At 40.0% G+C, this 24,329-nt stretch overlaps 1 protein-coding gene across 1 annotated transcript; it reads left to right on the plus strand.

Moving 5' to 3' along the window:
* The first annotated feature begins 474 nt into the window (after positions 1-474).
* Positions 475-19,970, plus strand: ube2ia (ubiquitin-conjugating enzyme E2Ia). Its single transcript, XM_010874902.3, has 7 exons — positions 475-611; positions 6,597-6,676; positions 11,410-11,493; positions 14,838-14,910; positions 15,012-15,121; positions 15,740-15,819; positions 16,237-19,970. Exons 2-7 carry the CDS (start codon positions 6,611-6,613, stop codon positions 16,295-16,297), a joined length of 474 nt encoding a protein of 157 aa, XP_010873204.1. The 5' UTR covers positions 475-611; positions 6,597-6,610; the 3' UTR covers positions 16,298-19,970.
* Positions 19,971-24,329: the final 4,359 nt, after the last annotated feature.

Genomic DNA, 24,329 nt, shown 5'->3' on the forward strand with positions numbered 1-24,329 from the left:
AAAACGTATGAAAGTGCATCAAGCAATGAGCTCGCCTCAACGAAAACTGTATCCAGTATAAGCCACGCCTACTAACTTGCAAGTCGGGCGAAATGCCGTGATATTAGGGAAACCCACTTTGTTCCTGTCTCTTTAAATTCAAAGCTGTCAAACGTTTTGCCTGAAAATTTATGATTACAATTATTCAAAAATGATCATCAAATTTATACCAATATACAGCCTACCTTCTATTTTCTGCGAAATATAATAAATAACTCCTATTAGTTGTCAAACCATACATGTACCCATTATAAATGTAATATTGCTTGGTTCTTTTTTAAAAGCTAATTAATGTTTGTTGCTGGTAGCAATTATGATTAAGTCCCCTGTTAATAATAAATACCTCGCAGGGAACTAAGTGTCCAATCAAGTCATTAGTTCTTATTGTTTTCAGGCAAATGCAAGTGGTCAGGGGTCCTATTTAGCCTGGGCTACAGTTGTGTTTTCAGGAGGAAAACTTCACTAGGTTAGGTAGCTAGATTTGTCTCGAGTTAAGAGTCCAGGGTCCTCCTAACGTTAATCGGGTGTTCTTTTTAATATATACCTAGCTAGTGATTTTTATCACACTGAAGGTAAGAGTTTTTCCGCCTGTTAACTATCCTTTATTCTACGTCGGTATAACTAGCTACCTAAGTTTTCCTGTTGTCGTTTAGGGGATTCGATCTATATGGCTAACGCGTAACCTAGCTTACTAGCTAGCTACCGTAAAAACCTTGCTACAGTAATTGGACAACTTATGTTAGCCAGCTGGATAAACACTAATGCCATTGGCTAGACAGAAGACTGATACGCATGATAATTCATCTTAAACGTCATCTACGAGTACCGCCGGGTTTAAACATAAATGCTTGTTTGTGGGTAAAGATTCCCAAAACATTGAGATCTGTGTAGGATTTATCTAGTTATCCTAGCCACAAATTCTGACGTCTGTGTGTGTGTGTGTGTGTGTGTGTGTGTGTGTGTGTGTGTGTGTGTGTGTGTGTGTGTGTGTGTGTGTGTGGTTATCACCATTTCATGGCAGAATTACGCTAGAATCACATTGTCAGTACGCAGGAAGCTGGACTTGACTTAGGTTGTTTACATCACTTTAACTAAATTTTGTCCCAAAATGTTGAAACCAATAAGGTACATTTTTTTTTATTGGATAGTTACTTGTTAATATCCCAAATTAGACAAACCTACTGAAAAATATCCAGGTTCGGTAAAAACATTAACTATGTACATTTCGGGAATTTGATGTGGCCCTCGATAACATCGAACTTCTCTTCCAGTTTAAAATTAGAAAAAATAATGCAGATTCCTTTCCGGCCGTGGTGGCAGCACTGAGCCGGAACCTGTGCTTAAGAGTTGCTGTACTAGTGAAAAACTGATTTTTGACAGGGCTGTTAATCGAGGGACATTAAATTCCCCTGATTGTGAGTATAGTCCATAGTGTACATCCATTGGTTTTCAGGAATGTAATGTCTCGATCAACAGCACTGGCTATAATCTCTCACCACGCCCACTGTTCAACAACCTCAATTACCCATCTTTACTTGGCGAGTAAACCTACTAAGAAGTTTGTGAACTTGGCCACCCTGAAAGTGTGTGTGTGTGTGTGTGTGTATATTTTGGGAGGGGGGGGGGGCACGTAAACCTACTTTTGAGTAAACGCAACACTTGTTTTTGCTCTCATTTGTCATGAGCTGAACTCAAAGATCTATGTACACAAAAGGCCTGTTTCTCTCAAATATTGTTCACAAATGTGTCTAATTCTGTGTGAGTGAGCACTTCTCCTTTACTGAGGTAATCCAAGTCGGTTACGACGACGAAGAAAGGTCAGGTCGAGACCCCGATGAGGATGACGAGCATGCAGATGAGCTTCCCTGAGATGGTTTCTGACAGTTTGTGCAGAAATTCTTTGGTTATGCAAACCGATTGTTGCGGCAGCTGTCCAAATGGCTTGGCTCAGACGATCTTGGAGGTGAGGATACTGGATGTGGAGGTCCTGGGCTGGTGTGGTTACACATGGTCTGCAGTTGTGAGGCTGGTTGGATGTACTGCCAAATTCTCTGAAACGCCTTTGGAGACGGCTTATGGTCGAGAAATGAACATTAAATTCACGGGCAACAGCTCTGGTGGACATTCCTGCACTCAGCATGCCAATTGCACGCTCCCTCAAAACTTGTGACATCTGTGGCATTGTGCTGTGTGATGGAACTGCACATTTGTGTCCTTTTATTGTGGCCAGCCTAAGGCACCCCTGTGCAGTAATCATGCTGTCTAATCAGCATTTTGATATGCCACACCTGTGAGGTGGATGGATGACCTCGGCAAAGTGCTCACTAACACAGATTTGTGAACAATATTTGAGAGAAATAGGTATTTTGCGTCAATACTATATGTATTGCGATTTTCCTGAATCTATGTATTGCGATTCAGTATTGCGAGAAAAAGTTTTCATATAGCAACTTGCAAACAGTTTAATCACCTAATGGAGCACATAATCAACACAGTATAACACCAAGTCAATTGAACTTCAGAGATATCTGTCCAGTTAGGAAACATAAGCAATTGTGAATCAGTGTCACCTGTTTTGGTGCAAATGAAAGTGACAACAGGTGCACTGGAGAAGCAAAAGCAAGACAACCCCCAAAAAGGGAATGGTTTTTGCAGGTGGTGGCCACAGAAAATTGCTCTCTTATCCTTCTAGACTGATTCTTTAGTTTTGCATTTTGCTGGTGTCCTTATTGCTACTGGTAGCATGAGGCAGTACCTGCGGCCCATTCAGGTAGTCCAGCTCCCCAAAGACAGTACCCTGAACAGTGTATGCTAAAAGTTCCCGGATGGTCTACTATTTCTGGTGGATTTTTCAAGTATGCATCCATGCATGCTTTTTGGAGTAATTTAGAACACAACCCCTTGTGCAGTAAAATATTTTCTAGTCTTTTCACTAGATGGTAAAAGTCACTTATCACTAGGGTTGGGCACCGAACTCGGTACTTTTAAGGGTACCGATCGAATTATCTCGGAGTATCCAGTCATGTAAAATCTATTTGTGCCAAATTTCGGTACCTGACAGCGCATCTGGGTGAGAGAGTAGAAAGAGAGCGAGAGCCAGACTACAAGAGTGAGATTACCTCACCCCTGCAGCTTGTTCGATGTTCAAAATCAGAGTCAGGGCAAAGGAGAGCCGAAAGTGGCCCGAAGTGTGGTTACACTTTTCAAAACTTGACGCAGACAATGACTGCTGCAATATTTGTGATGCGAAATGCGAAGCTGGCCATGGCAACACGTCTAACCTGAGGAAGCACTTGGTCAAACAAAATATTTTTTAAAGCTGAAGCATGTACCATATTTGATAGCATGAATGCCAAGTTGCCCGCAGCAGCCGCAGCTAACATTAGCACTACAAAGTTACCGGTACTGAATTCCAGGTACCGTATCGGTTCAAATGCGAACAGTACCCAACCCTAATTGTGACCTATATTGATAGTTGTTGTGCCATGAAATGGCTTTGACAGTGTACAGTTCGTCTTCAGTCTCTGTAGCATAGGCTCAACTCTTATGACTGTTCCAAGTAGCAAGATACTAGTATTTACTGGTTAAGCCTTTTAGTTCATAGGTGCTATTTATAGCAGATGTAAACTTCATAAACTTGTCAGTTTAACGCAATGCTTAAAGAGGTCTAGCTAAATATTCAAACTTGGTATGATGTTACTGTGTGAAAAAAGTATCTAATGTTGAGATTTTGTTTGTGGTTGATGAATTTGTATAAAACTGTAAGTGCACTTGTGTGTAAGTGTCCTCTAGAGAGTGCGTAGATTCTGTTCTTACTTAAGAACACATCCCAAATAAGAAAATGTTGGTAAATGTAAGAATCTTTGGAAGCTGAGTAAGTGGGTTTTAAGAAGACATTTCTTAAGAATGGTTGGTGAACAAGACCCAATGTGAACACAAAGCTCTCCTGGTTCTTTAGGAATGACAATGCCCCTTTTGACTCTTTGGGTCTTCCATACATTTAATATGAGCTGATGAACCCGATAATCAGGGAATGGGTAGAAATTAGCAAATTTTTAGTTAATAGCTATGTTTGGAAGAGGGTTTGTTTGATTGGATGAGACAAGTCCTTCAAATTTGGAGTAATGATAATATAAAGTTTTTAAAGATTTATTTGTCAAATTCACTGAACAGCACAGCGTCATCCTGCACAATGAGTTTCTTGTGACATGGCACCTGATAACTATGTGGTGAGAGTTAAGAAGAATAAACAAATATATAGCCAGAAAAAAATAATAAAATAAACCAATGATATACACAAGTATCATGGAAATACCCAAAAGGTTTGTCTTTTGATAGTCTTAGTGCCTATAAAAATGGCAATGTCCCACAGTGGTCCGAGTTGGGACAAACCTGCGACTGGATGTTGGGCGCCCAAGGAAGGTCTATTGCAGCATAAGTTACAGAAAATGTTAATGATGGTTAGTGGAGGAATGTGTCTCAACACACAGTGCATCACACCCAGCTGCATGTAGGTCTGTGTATCCCTGTCTGTCGTCAAAAGCGCCTACACCTGTTCTTCATACAATACATTCACTGCGACAATATTACTTCCTTAATTAGGCAAAAAGTATCCCTTGTACACCGATCAGCCATAACATTATGACCACTGACAGGTGAAGTGAATAACACTGATAATCTTTTTATCATGACACCTGTCAGTGGGTGGGATATATTAGGCAGCAAGTGAACATTCTGTCCTCAAAGTTGATGTGTTAGAAGCAGGATAAATGGGCACGCGTGCAGATCTGAGCAACTTTGACAAGGGCCAAATTGTGATGGCTAGACGACTGGGTCAGAGCATCTTAAACTTCAGCCCTTGTGGGGTGTTCCTTGTCTGCTGTGGTCAGTACCTATCAAGAGTGGTCTAAAGAAGTAAAAGCGGTGAACCGGCAACAGGGTCATGGGTGGCCAAGGCTCATTGATGCACATGGGGAGCGAAGGCTGGCCCGTGTGTTCTGATCCAACAGACAAGCTACTGTAGCTCAAATTGCTGAAAAAGTTAATGTTGGTACTATTAAAAAGGTGTCAGGAAACAGTGTATTGCAGTTTGTTGCGTATGAGGCTGCATAGCCACAGACCAGTCAGGGTGCCCATGCTGACCCCTGTCCACTGCCGAAAGCACCTTCAATGGGCATGTGAGCATCAGAACTGGACCACAGAGCAATGGAAGAAGGTGGCCTGACCTGGCCTGGCCAGATGAATCACATTTATTTTTACGTCAAGTGGATGGCTGTGTGCGTGTGCGTCGCTTACCTGGAGAGCACATAGCACCAGGATGCACTATGGGAAGGAGGCAAGCTGGCGATTGGCAAGTGTGATGCTTTGGCAATGTTCTGCTGGGATACCTTGGGTCCTGGGATTCATGTGGCTGTTACTTTGACACGTACCACCTACCTGAGCGTTGTTGCAGACCTTGTGGACCATTTCATGGCAACTGTATTCCCAGACTGTATTCTTCAGCAGGATAATGCACCCTGCCACAAAGCAAAAATGGTTCAGTAAGGGTTTGAGGAACATACAGGTGCACGTGCCCAGACCGTTGTTTCTCCGACGTCACTCACTAGCTTGATACTCCAAACATCTGGTGCAGTATATTGTTGCTTGGCTCTGATGTTTGCACAATGGTTTTAAAGTTTTGTATTTAAAAAATCACACAAATATTCTGTTTTTGTGGTGCCCATTAGAATTTAGCAGCGGTGGAGCACCACTCGGATTACAATTAGAGGTAAACGTGAGTATGCAGCAGGCAGAAAATAGTAATTGATTCCAGAGCTGTATTTATGAAGACAAATGCAGATGTTTCTGTGATTATATTGACAGACATGCTGTATAAATGTGTTGGCAAAGGTTTTATCTTCCTCAACTTCAGTCTTTTGTAGATGCATGATAAATGTTCACTGATCTAACTAGCACAACATTGATGTGAAAATCCCCCCCCTACCCCCTCCAAAATATACCCTAAATACCAGAAATTTCCCTCTAATGTTATTCAGATTGCTGCTGCTGCTGCTAGAATGTTAACCAGGACCAAGAGAACTGAGCACATCACTCCAGTTCTTAAATCTTTGTACTGGCTTCCAGTTAATTGCAGAATAGATTTTAAAGTGGTGATTTTAGTTTAAAAATCACTGAATGGTTTAGGCCCCGGATACAATTCTGATATTTTGGAAGAATCTAAACAGAGCCGGGCCTCTCCTGAACCAAAAATACCAATATAAGCTACATCAATTCCCAGAGCCACTATATATCAAAAAGTAAAGCACAATTTAATATAATGGACATATTTACTGTCTTGCTCCTGATAAAAGGTCCTGAATTAGTAAATACATTTTTCAATCTATTGAAATGTTTGACCGGGATATCTTCAGTAGAAGGTGCTGCTTAAAACATGGTTCAATATCAAGCATAAGACCACTTATAGGTATGTGTCCTTGTTGATGACCAGCCATTGTGTTGTGACATGTCCCTTTTTTTAACCCTTTCTTAAACATTTTTTGTTTTGTGTTGTGTTTTAGGAAGATACAAAGTCATGTCTGGTATAGCCTTAAGTCGTCTTGCACAAGAAAGGAAGGCCTGGCGAAAGGACCATCCTTTTGTGAGTATGAAAGGACTTGTCCACTACTTGCAAGGTCTGCGTTATGTTATTCTGGTTTGTAGAAAGTGTTTGTTTTATGGGTAGTTGGCCCACCAATACTGTATGTTCATTTGATCATCCAGTTGGAAGAACTTCCTGACAGAAGGAAATGCCGTTGTGCAGTGTATCCAAAAAATTATTCAGACCCTTTACCATTTCCACATTTTATGTTAAAGCTTATTCTAAAATGAAATATTTTTTTAATCGATCTACATACAATACCCCATAATGATCTAGCAAGATTTTAGAAATCTTTTTAGAAATCTTTGCAAAATAAATATCACATTTACATATGTATTCAGACTAGGGGTGTGGATAACATGATATCTAAAAAATGAAATATTGATATCAAGTTAATAATACACATGATAATATCGTATTCACTGGGCGAAACTGAAGTTGTATTTTTCTAAAAACCGCTCTCGGTTTTTCGGTATCTTACTCAAGTCATTATAGACAAACAATGCATGTGCTTAAACAAGGAAGACTGGACCTATGCATTGGCGTTGAAATCAACTAGAACCCCACTAGAACCTCTAGGAGAGATCTGCAAAGATGCACCGTTTTTGTAGCCTATACACATGGAAAAAGGATGTTGTATTTTTCCAAAGATTCCTCTGTTTTTCCATAGCTTATTAATGGAGAAACGATGCATGCTCTTAAACTACGAGTCTTGACTTATACACTAGTGTTTGAATTAATGCCTTTTTGTAGCCTATTCACTAGGTGAAAATGTTTTATATTTTTCCAAAACCTTGTGTTAGGCCTTGTGGATCTTTTGTTTATCAGTTCATCCGGTTGCCTTTTCACTATCCATAAAGTGTAATTGCTCTTTTTGTAAATTTTTATTTGTACAGTTTGGTTAAAGACTGTCCATCTCCATACATTCTGTATTTTGAGTGTAAAAGAAGGGGGAAAAAACACATTAAACAAAGTTGGAGATGAATTTGACAATTTTTCTAGAACTATCGTACATCATACCAAAATCTAAATAAGTCCTTGAACGACAGGGTGACGTTCAGGATGTGCACACTGCAGTTCAGCCTGGTGGATCCACACAGGGCAGCAATTATGTTGGCTCTGCGGTCAGTGACAAACACAACATGGCCAACTAGTGATGTCTATTCCAAACACACAGAGGTTTTCTCAGCGCCCCAAACAACACCCTCGAAACGAGACCGAAGTCATTGTGTAATGGATGGTGCTAGATATGAATGATGTCTTATGGTAATCCTCAGTCCATATCTATTGTGATGGCACATCCATATGTTTCAATGATGGGCTTAATCGTCTTGGCCACTGACGCCTACAGTGCCTGTGCTCTCCCCCCAACACGTCTGGATACAGTGGTTGGGCGAGGCAGAGCATCTTTTACATCAAATCTGACATTTAGCGGCTACATTAACAAAGTGTTGAACTATGTCAACAAAGCCTTTCCCAGTAACAGTCGTACGGCCTAATGTCTTTACAGCAAAGTGTGACATCTTTTGGTAGTATCTTCTTTAATATGTACAGGAAGAAGTGCTTTTTCTTTGAAGGGGAGCTTACTTTGACCCGGGAGAACGGAACAGGTACAGTGGGGAGAACAAGTATTTGATACACTGCCGATTTTGCAGGTTTTCCTACTTACAAAGCATGTAGAGATCTGTAATTGTTATCATAGGTACACTTCAACTGTGAGAGATGGACAAAAATCCAGAAAATCATATTGTATGATTAAATAATTAATTGGCATTTTATTGCATGACATGACAAGTATTTGATCACCTACCAACCAGTAACAGGAAACGTATGATCTCTGTAATTGCAAACAAAGGTTTCTGTACCAAATATTAAGTTCTGCTTTTCTGATGCATCAAATAATTGTCACACAATAAAATGAAAATTAATTAAAAAATCATACAATTTTCTGGATTTTTGTTTTAGATACCGTCACTCACAGTTGAAGAGTACCTATGATAAAAAGTATAGACTTCTACATGCTTTATAATTGGGAAAACCTGCAAAATCAGCAGTGTATTACCTGTATAAAAGACACCTGTCCATACACTCAATCAAACAGACTCCAACCTCCACAATGGCCAAGACCAGAGAGCTGTGTAAGGACATCAGGGATAAAATTGTAGACCTGCACAAGGCTGGGATCGGCTACAGGATAATAGGCAAGCAGCTTGGTGAGAAGGCAACAACTGTTGGCGCAATTATTAGAAAATGAAAGAAGTTCAAGATGACGTCAATCTTCCTCGGTCTGGGGCTCCTCCAAGATCTCATCTTGTGGGGCATCAATGATCATGAGGAAGGTGAGGGATCAGCCCAGAACTACACGGCAGGACCTGGTCAATGACCTGAAGAGAGCTGGGACCACAGTCTCAAAGAAAACCATTAGTAACACACTATGCCGTCACAGATTTAAATCCTGCAGCACACGCAAGGTCCCCCTGCTCAAGCCAGCGCATGTCCAGTCTGAAGTTTGCCAATGACCATCTGGATGATCCAGAGGAGGAATGGGAGATGGTCATGTGGTCTGATGAGAAAATAATTGAGCTTTTTGGTCTAAACTCCACTTGCCGGTTTTGGAGGATGAAGAAGTATGAGTACAACCCCAAGATCTTGGCCAACAACCTCCTTCCCTCAGTAAGAGCATTGAAGATGGGTCGTGGCTGGGTCTTCCAGCATGACAACGACCCGAAACACACAGCCAGGGCAACTAAGGAGTTTCTCCGTAAGAAGCATCTCAAGGTCCTGTAGTGGCCTAGCCAGTCTCCAGACCTGAATTCAATAGAAAATCTTTGGAGGGAGCTGAAAGTCCGTATTGCCCAGCGACAGCCCTGAAGGATCTGGAGATCGTCTGTATGGAGGAGTGGGCCAAAATCCCTGCTGCAGTGTGTGCAAACCTGGTCAAGAACTACAAGAAATGTATGATCTCTGTAATTGCAAACAAAGGTTTTCTGTACCAAATATTAATTTCTGCTTTTCTGATGTATCAAATACTTATCATGCAATAAAATGCTAATTAATAACTTAAAAATCATACAATGTGATTTTCTGGATTTTATTTTTTAGATTCCGTCACTCACAGTTGAAGAGTACCTATGATAAAAATGACAGCCTTCTACATGCAAACCTGCAAAATTAGCAGTGTATCAAATACTTACTCTACCCACTGTATGTCTCCTCAACCCAGAGGTGCCAAATTTGTCTGTTGTATATTAATACTTTTGCACATTTGTTGCAACTTACACTAGGTCTAATTCTTTACCATTTTTGTGTGTAACAATTGAGAAATTTGTCCTAATATAAGATTTGCCTTGCTTTATGTTTGTAAAGTTAAAAACCCACTTTAGTCTTTCTACTTCATTTGATGACTCCATTCTTGTTGTTAGGTAGCTAAATCCCCGGGCCCCATGGAATATTCTTTTTGACCGCCCAATCCAACCCGCAGCAAAGTTAAAACTGCCCGCTCCCGCAAGATTTGTGTTGGGTCCCACGAGATCCCAATCCCAATGCAGTCCTCTAGTGTGGAGATGCCGTGGAGAGCTCCCAACCCTCCTATCTCCCTCATCAACTACCTTTAAGATATTCGCTGAATGAACATAAACACAGCAACAAGACGCCCGTCAAGAATCTTCACCTACACCAGATCATCCAAACATATCACACCAGCTCTGATCCAACTTCATTGGCTCCTTGTGCAATATTGGATTACATTGAAGACTCACCACCTCACATTCAAAACCCTCCACAATTTGGCACCCACCTACCTATCTGACTTCCTCCCATGCTATGCCCCCTTTCGACCCCTATGCTCCTCCTCTGCCGGTCTTCTTGTCACCCTCCCAATCTGCCTCGCCACCATGGAAGGCAGTGCTTTTAGCTGCTCTGCACCAAGACTGGAATGCACTCCTCACCTATGACAGGCCGACACAGCCACCTCATTCACAACAGTCCTCAAAACACATCTATTCCGTGCTGCCTCTAACCTTTAGCCTTTCCTATCTTTACCATGTGTCTTTGTTTGGTTTGTCCCCTGACTTTAGACTTAATTTACTGGGACTGTTGGTTAACTCCCTATATTTGGCCATTATGTAAGATATCCTTGAGTGTTTGTAAAGGGATCCCGGGAATATAAAATGTTTTATTATTAACTATCAAACTTTTTTTAGGTGAATCAGGTAAGCTATTTTAGGGCTACAACAAAAACATGAATTTTCTGGGGATCCCCAAGTAGCGCTTGCAAACCAGTGCAAAAGGCTACATTACAAATAACTGGACTTATAACAGGGCCCCAAATAAGCACATCCAGTGACTTGCCAATGACAGTTTAATATTTTTCTCACACCCACTCAAAGTGCTTATAGGGGTAATAGGTAGTGCTGTGTTTATAACCAAATGGGAAGTAGGAATATAACACATGACTTGGAAATGGCCACTTGATTACCCGCAAACTGGTAATTACTAGTGGAAGACTTGTCTTTAATCCCTGAGCTCCAACTTCCACAAACTTAACTATTTATGCAGCTTTCGCATATCCAAAGCATGTTGATGGATCTAACTGCTGTATGCAACTACACAACGGGTAAATTCCAACATCTTTCATGGTTACAAATGCATAATATGGGTTGATTCTTGACAGTTATAACTGGCAAGTTCATAGATCTATATTAGTAACAAAACAATTATCTTCCTCCTCTCAGGGCTTTGTTGCTGTGCCCACAAAAAATCCAGATGGAACAATGAACTTGATGAATTGGGAGTGTGCCATCCCTGGAAAGAAAGGGGTAAGAGTCTTTAGTCCAAGAGCAAATATCTTTAAATGTATAAGTATTCAAGCTAAAGCTGAGTATTAACAACTATTTATTAAAGACTGTACCGGCAATGCAACATACAGTTGTGCTAATAAGTTTGCATAACCTTGGAGAATTGGTAATATTCATTCACCTAAAGGATTATTAGGAACACCTGTTAAATTTCTCATTAATGCAATTATCTAATCAACCAATCACATGGCAGTTGCTTCAATGCATTTGGGGGTGTGGTCCTGGTCAAGACAATCTCCTGAACTCCAAACTGAATGTCAGAATGGGAAAGAAAGGTGATTTAAGCAATTTTGAGAGTGGCATGGTTGTTGGTGCCAGATGGGCGGGTGTGAGTATTTCACAATCTGCTCAGTTACTGGTATTTTCACGCACAAACATTTCTAGGGTTTACAAAGAATTGTGTGAAAAGGGAAAAACATCCAGTATGCGGCAGTCCTGTGGGTGCAAATGCCTTTTTGATGCTAGAGGTCAGAGGAGAATGGGCCGACTGATTCAAGCTGATAGAAGAGCAACTTTGACTGAAATAACCACTCGTTACAACCGAGGTATGCAGCAAAGCATTTGTTAAGCCACAACACGCACAACCTTGAGGTGGCTGGGCTACAACAGCAGAAGACCCCACCGGGTACCACTCATCTCCACTACAAATAGGAAAAAGAGGCTACAATTTGCACAAGCTCACCAAAATTGTACAGTTGAAGACTGGAAGAATGTTGCCTGGTCTGATGAGTCTCGATTTCTGTTGAGACATTCAGATGGTAGAGTCAGAATTTAGCTTAAACGGAATGAGAACATGGATCCATCATGCCTTGTTAACACTGTGCAGGCTGGTGGTGTAATGGTGTGGGGGATGTTTTCTTGGCACACTTTAGGCCCCTTAGTGCCAATTGGGCATTGTTTAAATGCCACGGCCTACCTGAGCATTGTTTCTGACCATGTCCATCCCTTTATGACCACCATGTACCCATCCTCCGATGGCTACTTCCAGCAGGATAATGCACCATGTCACAAAGCTTGAATCATTTCAAATTGGTTTCTTGAACATGACAATGAGTTCACTGTACTGAAATGGCCCCCACAGTCACCAGATCTCAACCCAATAGAGCATCTTTGGGATGTGGTGGAACGGGAGCTTCGTGCCCTGGATGTGCATCCCACAAATCTCCATCAACTGCAAGATGCTATCCTATCAATATGGGCCAACATTTCTAAAGAATGCTTTCAGCACCTTGTTGAATCAATGCCACGTAGAATTAAGGCATTTCTGAAGGTGAAAGGGGGTCAAACACAGTATTAGTATGGTGTTCCTAATAATCCTTTAGGTGAGTGTATGTACCATTTGTAAAGAACATGATTGAGCAGGGAAAACGCATGTCTTTTATTTCTTATGGGATTCACATTTAACTGGAGGTCATAACAGAATGGCACAATCATAAAACAACATGGCAACAAAGAAAATGTTTTACTGACCCCTGTTCAAAAGTCTGCATACCCTTAATTCTTAAGTGTGTATTGCCCCTTTTAGCATCAATGACAACGTGCAGTCTTTTTTGTAATAGTTGTCTATGAGGCCCCGAATTCTTCCTGGTGGTATAGCAACTAATTCGTCTTGGCAAAATGCCTCCAGGTCATGCAAAGTCTTTGGTCATCTTGCATGAACCACACATTTGAGATCTCCCCAGAGTGGCTCAATGATATTAAGGTCAGGAGACTGTGATGGCCACTCCAGAACCTTCACCTTTTTCTGCTGTATCCACTGGAGGGTCAACTTGGCCTTGGGCTCAGGGTCATTGTCATGCTGGAATGTCCAAGAGCGTCCCATGCGTAGCTTTCGTGCAGAAAAATGCAAATTGTCTGCCAGTATTTTAACATGCTGCATTCATCTTGCCATCAATTTTCACAAGATTCCTCATGCCTTTAGGGCTCAGACCCCCCCCAAAACATCAGTGAGACACCACCATGCTTCACAATGGGGATGGTATTTTGCCTTATTGACTCCTCTCCAAATATTGCGCTAATGGCTGTGGGCATAAAGTTCTATTTTGATCATGTCACTCCAAATTACAGTGTGCCAAAAGCTGTGAGGGTTGTCAAGGTGTTGTTGGGCATATTGTAACCAGGCTTTTTTGTGGCACTGGCGCAGTAAAGACTTCTTTCTGGCAACTCGACCATGCAGCTCTTATTTTGTTCAAGTATCGTCGTATTGTGCTCCTTGAAACAAACCACTTAATTTTTCCAGAGCAGCCTGTATTTTTCCTGAGGTCATCTGTGTGTCTTTCTTGGTATCCCGAACAATTCTTCTGGCAGTTTTGTTTGAAATCTTTCTTGGTCTACCTGAACTTGGCTTGGTATCAAGAGATCCCTGAATTTTCCACGTAAGTGTTTGAACAGTACTGACTGTCATTTGCAAGGCTTTGGATATCTTTTTATATCCTTTTCCATCTTTTAAGTTCCATTACCTTGTTTTGCAGGTCTTTTCACAGTTCTTTTCTGCTCCCCATGGCTCAGTATCTAGCCTGCTGTGCATCCATGTTAGAGCTAACAAACTCATTGACTATTTATACACACACTAATTGCTATTTAAAAAATCACAGGTGTGGGAAATGTTACCATTTTGCAGTTTTTACCAGTATGTGTCACCTTGTGTGTCTGTAACGAGGCCAAACATTCAAGGGTATGTAAACTTTTGATCAGGGCCATTTGTGTGATTTTAATAATAATAATAATAATAATAATAATAATAATAATAATAATAAAAATAAAAAAAGGAGTCAAAAATTATTGGATATTAAACTGCTTCATTTGATCAATATCATTAAATGAAATAAAAAAAAATGTATGCATGGATGAGTCATATTTTCAAAATCGATGCCAAGATTTCACTATTTCTGCCAGGATATGCCAACTTATAAGCACAGCTGAATGTGGTAACTTATTCTGCAAGAACCTGTAAAACTGTGGAATGAACTGTTAATTGTGATCGAAATGTTTGTTTACAACTTCGGGGAGGTTCTTTAATAAGGACCTATTCACACTACTGGGGTTTGATTGACATTAACATGACATCATAAGATTTGCATTGGAAATATTTTTATATAAAAACTAAATTGTTGCACATTATTCTGGGTTATGAATCCATTCCATTGCCCAATGTATATTGTAGTCACATAAGTGGTTTTGGTTCAGATGTAAATCGATGCTTGCGCTTTCTAACAATTTCTTGTAGGTTACTCTGGTAGGAAAGGATAACCCAATCTTAAAGTACTGAGAAGTGTTTACCTCAAGTTGCTATTTTCTCTCCACAGACTCCATGGGAGGGGGGCTTGTTTAAACTACGAATGCTCTTCAAGGATGACTATCCTTCTTCACCTCCGAAGTGTATGTGGTTCAGTGTATGAATTTGAACTAAAATAAATTAGGGGGGTTTTCTATATAGTTTGAACTGTGAAATAATGTATATTATCTGCACCCATTGACAGGCAAATTTGAACCCCCGTTGTTCCATCCAAATGTATATCCCTCTGGTACTGTCTGTCTATCGATTCTAGAGGAGGACAAAGACTGGAGGCCAGCCATTACTATCAAACAAGTAAGAGCTTTCATCTTAGACTGATTCTCTGGGTTTAGGTTTTCAGCTGTGCACATGATTGATGGTTGCTGATAATGGGCCTCTGTACGTCTGTGTAGATATTACATTAAAAGTCAGCCATTTTCAGCTACAGTAGTCATTTACAACATTAACAATATCTGCACCAGAGGTGTCAAACTGGTTCCACGGAGGCCTATATGCTGGTTTTTGGTTTCTCCTTTCAATTGGTGCCCAATTGTGACCAAATAGAAGATCTTAACTTATTAGTGACTTAATTTACAGGGTGTGAGCAGAAATCTGCAGACACTTGGCCCTCGGTGGAACAAATTTGACACCTCTGGTCTACGCTGTATTTATGATAAATGTTGTTATTTTAATGGACAAGAAATGTGCTTTTCTTTCAAAAACAAGGACATTTCTAAGTGACCCAAAGCTTTTGAATGGAATTGTACTTGTAAATACATTGATAATAATATATACTGTCAGACTGGATGCAAATATTTCTGCAGTCATGTCTACAGGCAGTATTGATTAATGGTGGTTACTTAGTAGCTAACATCGATTCAACGCCATGGAAGGTTGATAGGATAAGATTGCAATAAACTTTTTCATCGACAGATACTGTTAGGAATCCAAGAACTCCTAAATGAACCAAATGTCCAGGATCCTGCACAAGCAGAGGCATATACGATTTACTGGTGAGTTTGTAGTGTGAGCCTGTAAATGTAATTCTGTAAAGGTTGATTAAATGTCATTCGAAATAAGAGCCACAGCTGCTGGCAAAACCTCATTAGCTTTTTCCCATGCTGGACAGCATTTGAATGTCTAGTTCAGTGTTGCCAGATGGGGAAGTTTCCCCCTCAATAGGACTATTTTTAATGATAGTGTGTTGGCAAAAATGGTCTTGTGTGGGTCGATTTACAGAGGGTTGTATAGTAAAAATAGCGTTTGGGTTTTTGTGGAGTCTGTGGATGATTATGCAGTATACTTTCAATGTAGTCTGGCAACCCTGGTTTGGTTACTGTTGGCAAACGTGGTTGCAAGGCTTTTATACAGTTTTTGACCTTTCCAAGAAATGTCCCATTCCTGCTTAACCTTACTGTCTTTAATTTCAGCCAAAACAGGGTGGAATATGAAAAAAGGGTTCGAGCACAAGCCAAAAAATTTTCTCCATAAAAGCATCAAGACAACACAAGATACAATTATTTCTTTCCTTTTTGCCCCTTTTTGTCTATTTGAAACTGTGTTTATTGCACAATTTATTCCTGATGGAAAAAATTTTGTTTTATTTTTATGTTCTTTCCCATTTGTCCTCTAACGCCATACGGATGCAACCCTTATGTTTTCAATTTGGAAGTTCTGGATTTTTAAGTGGACTATGCCAAAGCAAACTATTTCCTGTACTGTGGTACCTTTTTTTTCCTCCAAGAGCTCACGTTAGTCAGAAAGGACTGTACATAATGGGAGACTGTCATTTGTATTCATTTTTATCCATAATGTATTGAGTATGTTAGAATTCTTTTGCCTATGTTCTGATAAAGGTATGAATTGCCCCAGAGAATCAAATCGAAGGTATTTTTAGCTTATCTGAATCAGACTTATGTTTTTTTGGTCCATGTATTTAGAGTAAATAAAATGTTTATACAAAGATATTGATACCCTACATAAGGTAAATATGTTAAGTGAGTTATAAAGGTTAAGATTTTTATGGACTATTAATTAGATGCTTAATTAGTGATTATCTAGATAAACACAATACTGTTACACTTTTTACATTGTTGCTGAAAATACTATGAATACTGGTTGGACCAATTGCTCTTTTTTTTCCTCTGAAACACCAACTACACTTGATACCTCTTCATGTGGTTTATTATCATAAGATACAGTTAGCTTTGAAAATGAAGAATCCTTGAGTAAATGTGGGATTAAATTTGATAGCAGGTACTTCTCCACAGGTGTGGTTTCTGAGTTAACTAAGCAATACTCATATCATTATGCTTAAAGTCGTATGCTCCTTACAGGTCCTACTACGATGGTTATCCCGCTATCCATAGTGCCGGAGCTGTAACCAAATGGTTTCATAAACATGTAAACTGCATGCCATCGCTTTTGCAGGTTGAATTCTGACAGTCCAAATAAGCGCAAGTCTTGTTCACGCCCTCTGTTGATTTACAGGCTATGACAGACATTGTACATGTTCGTGAACACCTGATCTAAGTCAACTACTTGCAAGGAATGGAAACTACTTGCCACGCTTTCCTCTGCTTGTCATTCTCACCGAAGTAGCTATTATGGTCACTGCAGTGATTCTGGTGCATTCTATGCAATTTCAGGTTTACAACCATGTAGACTCGCTTGCAAGGGAGCAAAACATAGATTGGGTGCAGGACATGGCCACACAAACCTCACTTGTTACCTATGAGAATTTGTGTTTTACTTTTGGGGGATTCCCCTGTGTATTTTGTGAGTGCAGAACAATTTTGTCACTTTGAACAATAGGAATTCAACCCCGGTCAACAGATTTTAACCCAATAAGACGGGGCCTGAGACCACAGTTTCCATTAACATTACGTGGACACTTAATGAGCTTAACAAAATTAATGTAGCCACTTGTGGACTCCACTGGATAAAACGCATCTATCCAGTCTAAAAACATACCTAAATCGAACCACAGTTATAGTTACTGCCAATGGCTTGAAGTTCAGGATGAGTTAGATTTATTTGGGATGTTGGGTGTACTTCACATTTTTATTGAGAGAATTATGAAGCTACAGTGGTGGCCAATGGTGGGAGAAAGAAATGTCGGAGCAGGTAATTGAACCTCCATCTCTGGGGCGAGAAGGGTCTTATGTGTCTGAGCCAACTACTTTACAGCTAGACTACAGGCTCTGCATGAGTTTTTTTGAATTTTATTCTTTATTTTCTCATTTAATGTACTTGCAAGGGAGACTTATTTTTTTAAATGTTGATAGGATTGGTTTAGTTAAGTGTAAAATAGTGATCATAAAATCTTATTTAAATTTGGACCGGACCGAGAGAGGATAAAACCTTCTGAATGTCAGTGACCAAAGGAGGGACATCTTGGCTAATCATCATCTGCAATCCAGCAATGGCTACTTGGAGCTGACTGGTTAAGCTGTACCTAGCATGTCCTCTGTCCAAACTCCATTAATATGTTGTCATTTAAATATTTTAACTACGTGCTGTATAACTTACTGTGAAATGTAAAGCATCACTGTTTAAAGGGATTTCGTGAACTAAGAGAAATAAACTCCTGGCCCCGGACAAAGTTTTATCGGACCGAACAGGTTGGAAAAAGGGCTACGTTTTGTAAATGTTAATTTTATCCCTTTAAAAGTGTGCATGTGTGTGCTTCAGACCTTTTGAAGTGTATTCTTTCACCACAGTTTATTCTAAACCCATGAGCCCTTCTGATTTTGAGTTGCAGCTAGGTGAAATGCAATTAACACATAATGAAAATGACAGGGTTTGATGCAAATTAAATCCTTAGTGCAGTCTCCAACATCATGTACAAACTATACATTCTCTTTTGTGCCAGATTTGCTCAGGAACACTGTGTTATAACATTACCAATATGTTTATCCGGCTTTGTAATTTGAACTGTGACAAGTTCTTGTCAGATTGTTGTTATTCCAGTATGATCACATGCACATCCTTTATGGGCTGCAGGGCTGAAAGAGGTTGTGAAAGAAATGGAGTCTGCATTATGCTTCAAAATGTCCCTTTGAAGGCATGGGTTGGGAGGTTGTCACAACGCCTCAATTCACCGCTATGCAAGTAAACAGGTGTGATGTCTGTAAATGATTGTTCATGATGCTATACAATTTGTCCATTCAGTATGGTGAGTTATTTTTATGAGTAAAAGTTGTAGTGGAAATGCCTTGCACATTATCATATCAACTAAGACTCTAAATTGCATGGCAATGACTTGTCTACAGATTAAATACATTTGAGATTGTTAATCAGTTCAAACTTTCAACTACTGGGGTAGTTGAAAGTTTGGTGGTGAATTCACCCACCCCACCATCCTCAACCCCAACTCCCCACTGAATCTGAATAGCCAGTCTATTTAATACTAAATGCTCTCAAGACTGCCCCTTCTGGTTGGTCTGTACCCTAACATAACACTTCACAAATTCAGCTGTCACAGGTTTACATAAAACATCTTACGCATTTCACTGAGACCAGCCTGCTCAGTGTATCCTCTTGGATTGACCTATAATAATGTAAATGTATGGTAGCTTAATTTCTCACAATGTATATGCAAACTGTTTGCTGGAGTGCAGATGTCTAGTACCACATTTGCTAATCAATACAAATTTGGTGGCAAAAATGTGAAGGAAACCTATACATTCAGGTTTTAATTTAGTACATGAAAATGTATATGAAAGATGTGTGCACTAGATCACTGCTTTTCATCTGCAAGAAGTCCGTTTGATGGAAAAACATGGTGGGAATTAATGCAGATTTTCTTTATGCAGATTTTGTAATATTTGCATAAAAATCTGTCATTAATTGGATGGAAACCTAGCTACTGACAGATGGCATGTGAGGGTCCTTTTTTACTCAATGTTTCTTAATTGCTACTCTTACTGTACACAATCAACAACTGTAGATGATTGCTAGGTTTCCTTTTGAAGCTGAGTTTCTTAACTGCATCAACTCAGTTACTGATGGCTATGTATTAAGTTAGTGCTAAAGATGTGTCCCAGGGTAGAAAACTACCTTATTTTTCATATCCTGCTTTGAACTTTGTCAATGGCTCATACATTTGTAATTAACCACCTGCAGTTTTCTTCCAGTGGCGAAATACACAATCCTAAAATAACTCAGTTCGTATCCTGTGTATGTAATATTCTATGTCAGGGCACATTGAAGTTGTCCTGGTGCTTGGTAGTCGCCCAAAGATTAAAATCAGGGGTCATTCATTTCAACAATAACAAAGCACACCCCACCTGCATTTTGGTAAAAGCTCAGCAATTGGTCTGGATTCATTTAGACATGCAAGTCCCTACCTCCAACTTGTCACACCTCATTGGAGGTCTTCTAATCCAAAAATTGTTTGAATTGGCTGCTGGCTCCCGGACTTCTATCAGAAGATACTTTTCAAGAAACCACCCCTCCACACCTTTCATTGGTTGATTATGTAGTAGTGTTTGCTAATCACTACTCCTTTCCAAATGGATAGGAAACATTTTGCAGAGTTGTTCCATATGCTATTTTGTAACATTGCAGAAAATGGTTAAAAACATGGAAGAAAATGTTTATTCTCATTTGGGAGAATTGTGCTTTAGTCACAAAACCGACTCTAGAAGCCATTACATCTCTGATTATAATATAAAGAAAATGTGTTGGTGTGTCTACCTACAGGCTATAGTAAAAGTTGAGATTTCCAAGTGTTGATGAGCGGCTGTGATGTATTGAAAGAGAAAACAGTTATAATAGTAAATTCTTCGATTTCAATAATTGTGGACATGTGGATCAAAATGAGATCAGGATTAGAAAATTGCAGGAGTATTGTCTACTGTAATCTTCAGGAGTATTGAAACTTTTGTTCTGATAAATGGCAATGCAAGCCAGTTGAACTAAGCTCATGAAGCTCATATAGCACTCAAAAGCAATGGGTGTGTTTATATATACACCGATCAGCCATAACATTATGACCACCTACCTTATATTGAGTAGGTCCCCCTTTTGCTGCCAAAGCAGCCCTGACCCGTCGAGGCATGGACTCCACTAGACTTCTGAAGGTGTGCTGTGGTATCTGGCACCAAGATGTTAGTAGCAGATCCTTTAAGTCCTGTAAGTTGCAAGGTGAAAATCAGGTGTGCAACAGCTTTTTCATGAGACGAAGCAGTGAAGGATAGTTCTGTGTCATCAGCATAAAAATGAAATGCACAATTATAGAGAGTACATATTTCATTAATATATTGAGTGAACAATATTGGACCCAAGAAGTAATTGTTGTGGACCTCTTCCATCTCTCGTGGAATTGTTGTGGCCTACAATAAATGTAGATATAATTCCATAAGGTTCAATAGCCTGTGTTCTGTCACTAACGTAATTGCTAAGGTATGTACCCTTGGCCAGGACCAATGTACACAGCTTTTTCTACTAGGAATAATCGTAAGAATTGAGCAATTGCTAGCGAGACTTAAGATGAATGTTACCTTACTTGTCCAGTAGAAGGTAGCCCACTCTGAATCACTGTTCATAATTAAATAAACATCAGCTGTCTCCATCTAATAAAATTACAAATTCAGATTCACCCCAGTCTTAATCACTGGGAGTTCAAAACTTACCAGTGATCAATTACATAAAAAGGAAGAGTGTAAATTATAAAATAAGGTCACTAGTTTAGCTCTTCCTTAGGAACTTCCTAAAACTGCTGAACACAGCTGAGTACTTAGTACTTTTTACGCCTCTATTTCTATGTTATGTCTGCATGTAATGTTTTAGTTAAATGTATCAGTGATGCAACTGCTACAGAGGGCAGAAAGAGGGTGAACCCAAGCCACGCTGCCCTCACTGCTGATTGGCCCCAGAGCCATGGGTACCCAGGAGGGAGAAAGACATTCAAAGAAGGGTGGAGGGGCCACTGAGACGTCGACCGCCAAGGCCCATTTCTTCCGAACTGCCACCGATAGGCTGCCGCAGAGACTTGCCGCCTCCCAATAACAGCGGTTTATTTCTGTTACTCCCACAATGACCTCATCTCCCAACATTTGTATTTCTTTAATAAAACATCCACTGGGATATATGTTTCTCCCCTTAACATTCTAACAAGCTTAAAATGAGATCATTAGTAATAGTTCTCAAGTTATTTTGAAAATATAATTACAAGTGTGATTTATATGAATGGAAACAAGATTACAGCAGATAATACCACATTGTTTGTAATTGTAATACCACATAGCGCATGTAGTAATAAGATAAGGCTAAAATAATGCTTTTTATAGAATTGTTCTTATATCATTCTAATTGATCATATACCTTTCTAAAGTTTGACAAAATCCTCCGGCCATAATTTTCAACCAGATTAATTTCATTTTCAATTAATCTCCAAAAATAGTCTAAATCATCTATTAGGGATATATCTATGTCCTTTGGCAGTTGCATTTGCCTTTGATAGAGTGACCAATGATGACAAAAATGTTCAGTAGAAAGTAAGCCAGCAATACTCTCAGCAGTTCTATTTAACCCTGTAGTTTAATTGAATTATTATATTGACCAGCCTCTTATTTGAAAAGCAAATTATGATGCTCCTCGTAGCTGCTACAGGTTTTGGACTATTTTCATCACATCTATTTTCATGTCAAGCTTTTTCCCAAAATTGCAGAAGGCCATAATTAACTTAAAATTTTGATTCAATAAGGGGAGGTTGGCTAAGATACACACAGCATTTGTCTCTTTAGAAAAGGCGGATATTCTTCTATGAGGGGTGGATAGCACCAAAACCATCTAGCAAAGCTACCTACTGTCTTGATAGATATGTACCTTGCATATTAAGTTTTACCATATGCATATACACTGATCAGCCATAAAATCATGACCACTGACAGGTGAAGTGAATAACACTGATTATCTCGTTATCATGTCACCAAAAAAAGCAACACTCAACAAGTGAAGTGGGTCTTCACTTTAGCTGTAATTAATACATTAACTATTTTGATGAAAAGATCAACACCATTAGAAAACAAATAACTCCTCCTTAAATAGTTTTAGTCCCCAAAATCTCAGTTGTCCTGAGAATGTCCTGAACCTCCCTGACCAAGTGTCAATGGGGACACTTGAATTTTTTGATACCCTATTGCTAGACACATTCAATAAATTTGTAATGAGTTCTAACACACAAATTGTCAGCTAGACCCGATTCCAGCAAAAAGGAGCTATTTCCTGTGCTAGGTCAGCCAATGTTGAACATAATAAATTGCTCCCTTTCCTCCGGATGTGTACCAAACTCACCAAAAATAGCGCTAATTAAACCTATTCTAAAAAAATTAATAATCTGGATCCCAACAATTATAGGCCAATTTCAAACCTCCCATTCCTCTCAGAAATCTTTGAAAAATGTGTTTCCCAACCACTGAATGCCTTCCTGAAGACATATAACATTTATGAAATGCTCCAGTCCGGTTTCAGACCCCATCATAATACTGAGACTGCACTCCAGAACGTAACAAATTACCTTCTAATGGCCTCAGACAAAGGTTCCACATCCGTTCTGTTGCTTCTTGATCTTAGTGCTGCTTTTGACACTATTGATCACTCACTTCTCTTAGAGAAACTGGAAACCCATATTGGGCTATGTGGACATGTTCTAGCCTGGTTTAAATCATATTTATCTGAAAGATATCAGTTTGTTAGTGTGGATGGCATATCTTCTGACAAGTCAAAGGTATGTTTTGGTGTTCCTCATGGCTCAGTGCAAACTTTCAAGTGTCTACTAAAGACTCAACTCTATAGCACGGTCTATGATTAGGTGTAGCCTGGCCCGGGGCCATGAAGGTGACCAGAAAGGCTTGATACTGTCCACCCATGCTGTCTTGTCAGGTGGGCTCTCGTCACCACAGGGATGCCCTCCCTCCAATGTCTCTCGGGGGCGGAGTCACTGGCTTGTTGTTGTCTCTCTATTGTGCACTTGTGCAATTGGGCTGTACTCTGCTGGCAATACTCAGCCCTCATTCAGTGTGGTTGCGGTTGGTGGGTGTCCCTTTGGTTGATGCTTGGCAATGTGGGTGGATTGATTTCCTGCCTGTTGGTCCCTGTCCGGGGCCTCCCCCAGATTGGGCCACAGTGTCACCAGACCCCCCTGTCTCAGTCCCAAGGTCTTACGCTGCTATATTATTGTGCTGGGGGAGTAGGGTCAGTTCTCCTTCCCCACTATAAATCCTTGTTGATATGAAGAATACATTTTCAGAATGTTTCCAGTCTCCTCCCGTTTTGAACTTAGGAGGACATGAGGTCCTGGCCCACACCTGCGGAGTACCTGGCTTGAAAGACCCGCTGCTGTCCCTGTCCAAATTCCTCCTGGTTGTTTCCAGACCGAGGGAGATTGACCGTCATCTTGAACTTCTTCCATTTTCTAATAATTTACCCAACAGTTGTTGCCTTCTCACCAAGCTGCTTGCCTATTGTCCTGTAGCTCATCCCAGCCTTACACAGGGCTGATGTCCTTACACAGCTT

The sequence above is a fragment of the Esox lucius genome, chromosome 11 (assembly GCF_011004845.1).
Source record: "Esox lucius isolate fEsoLuc1 chromosome 11, fEsoLuc1.pri, whole genome shotgun sequence".
NCBI classification, from domain to species: domain Eukaryota; kingdom Metazoa; phylum Chordata; class Actinopteri; order Esociformes; family Esocidae; genus Esox; species Esox lucius.

What these genes read in the sequence shown, in the direction of transcription:
- ube2ia (XM_010874902.3), top strand. Translation starts at nt 6,611, where the DNA reads ATGTCTGGTATAGCCTTAAGTCGTCTTGCACAAGAAAGGAAGGCCTGG. An exon ending in CCATCCCTGGAAAGAAAGGG is followed by an intron (nt 11,494 to 14,837) that starts GTAAGAGTCTTT and finishes TTCTCTCCACAG; the next exon opens with ACTCCATGGGAGGGGGGCTT. An exon ending in TCCTTCTTCACCTCCGAAGT is followed by an intron (nt 14,911 to 15,011) that starts GTATGTGGTTCA and finishes ACCCATTGACAG; the next exon opens with GCAAATTTGAACCCCCGTTG.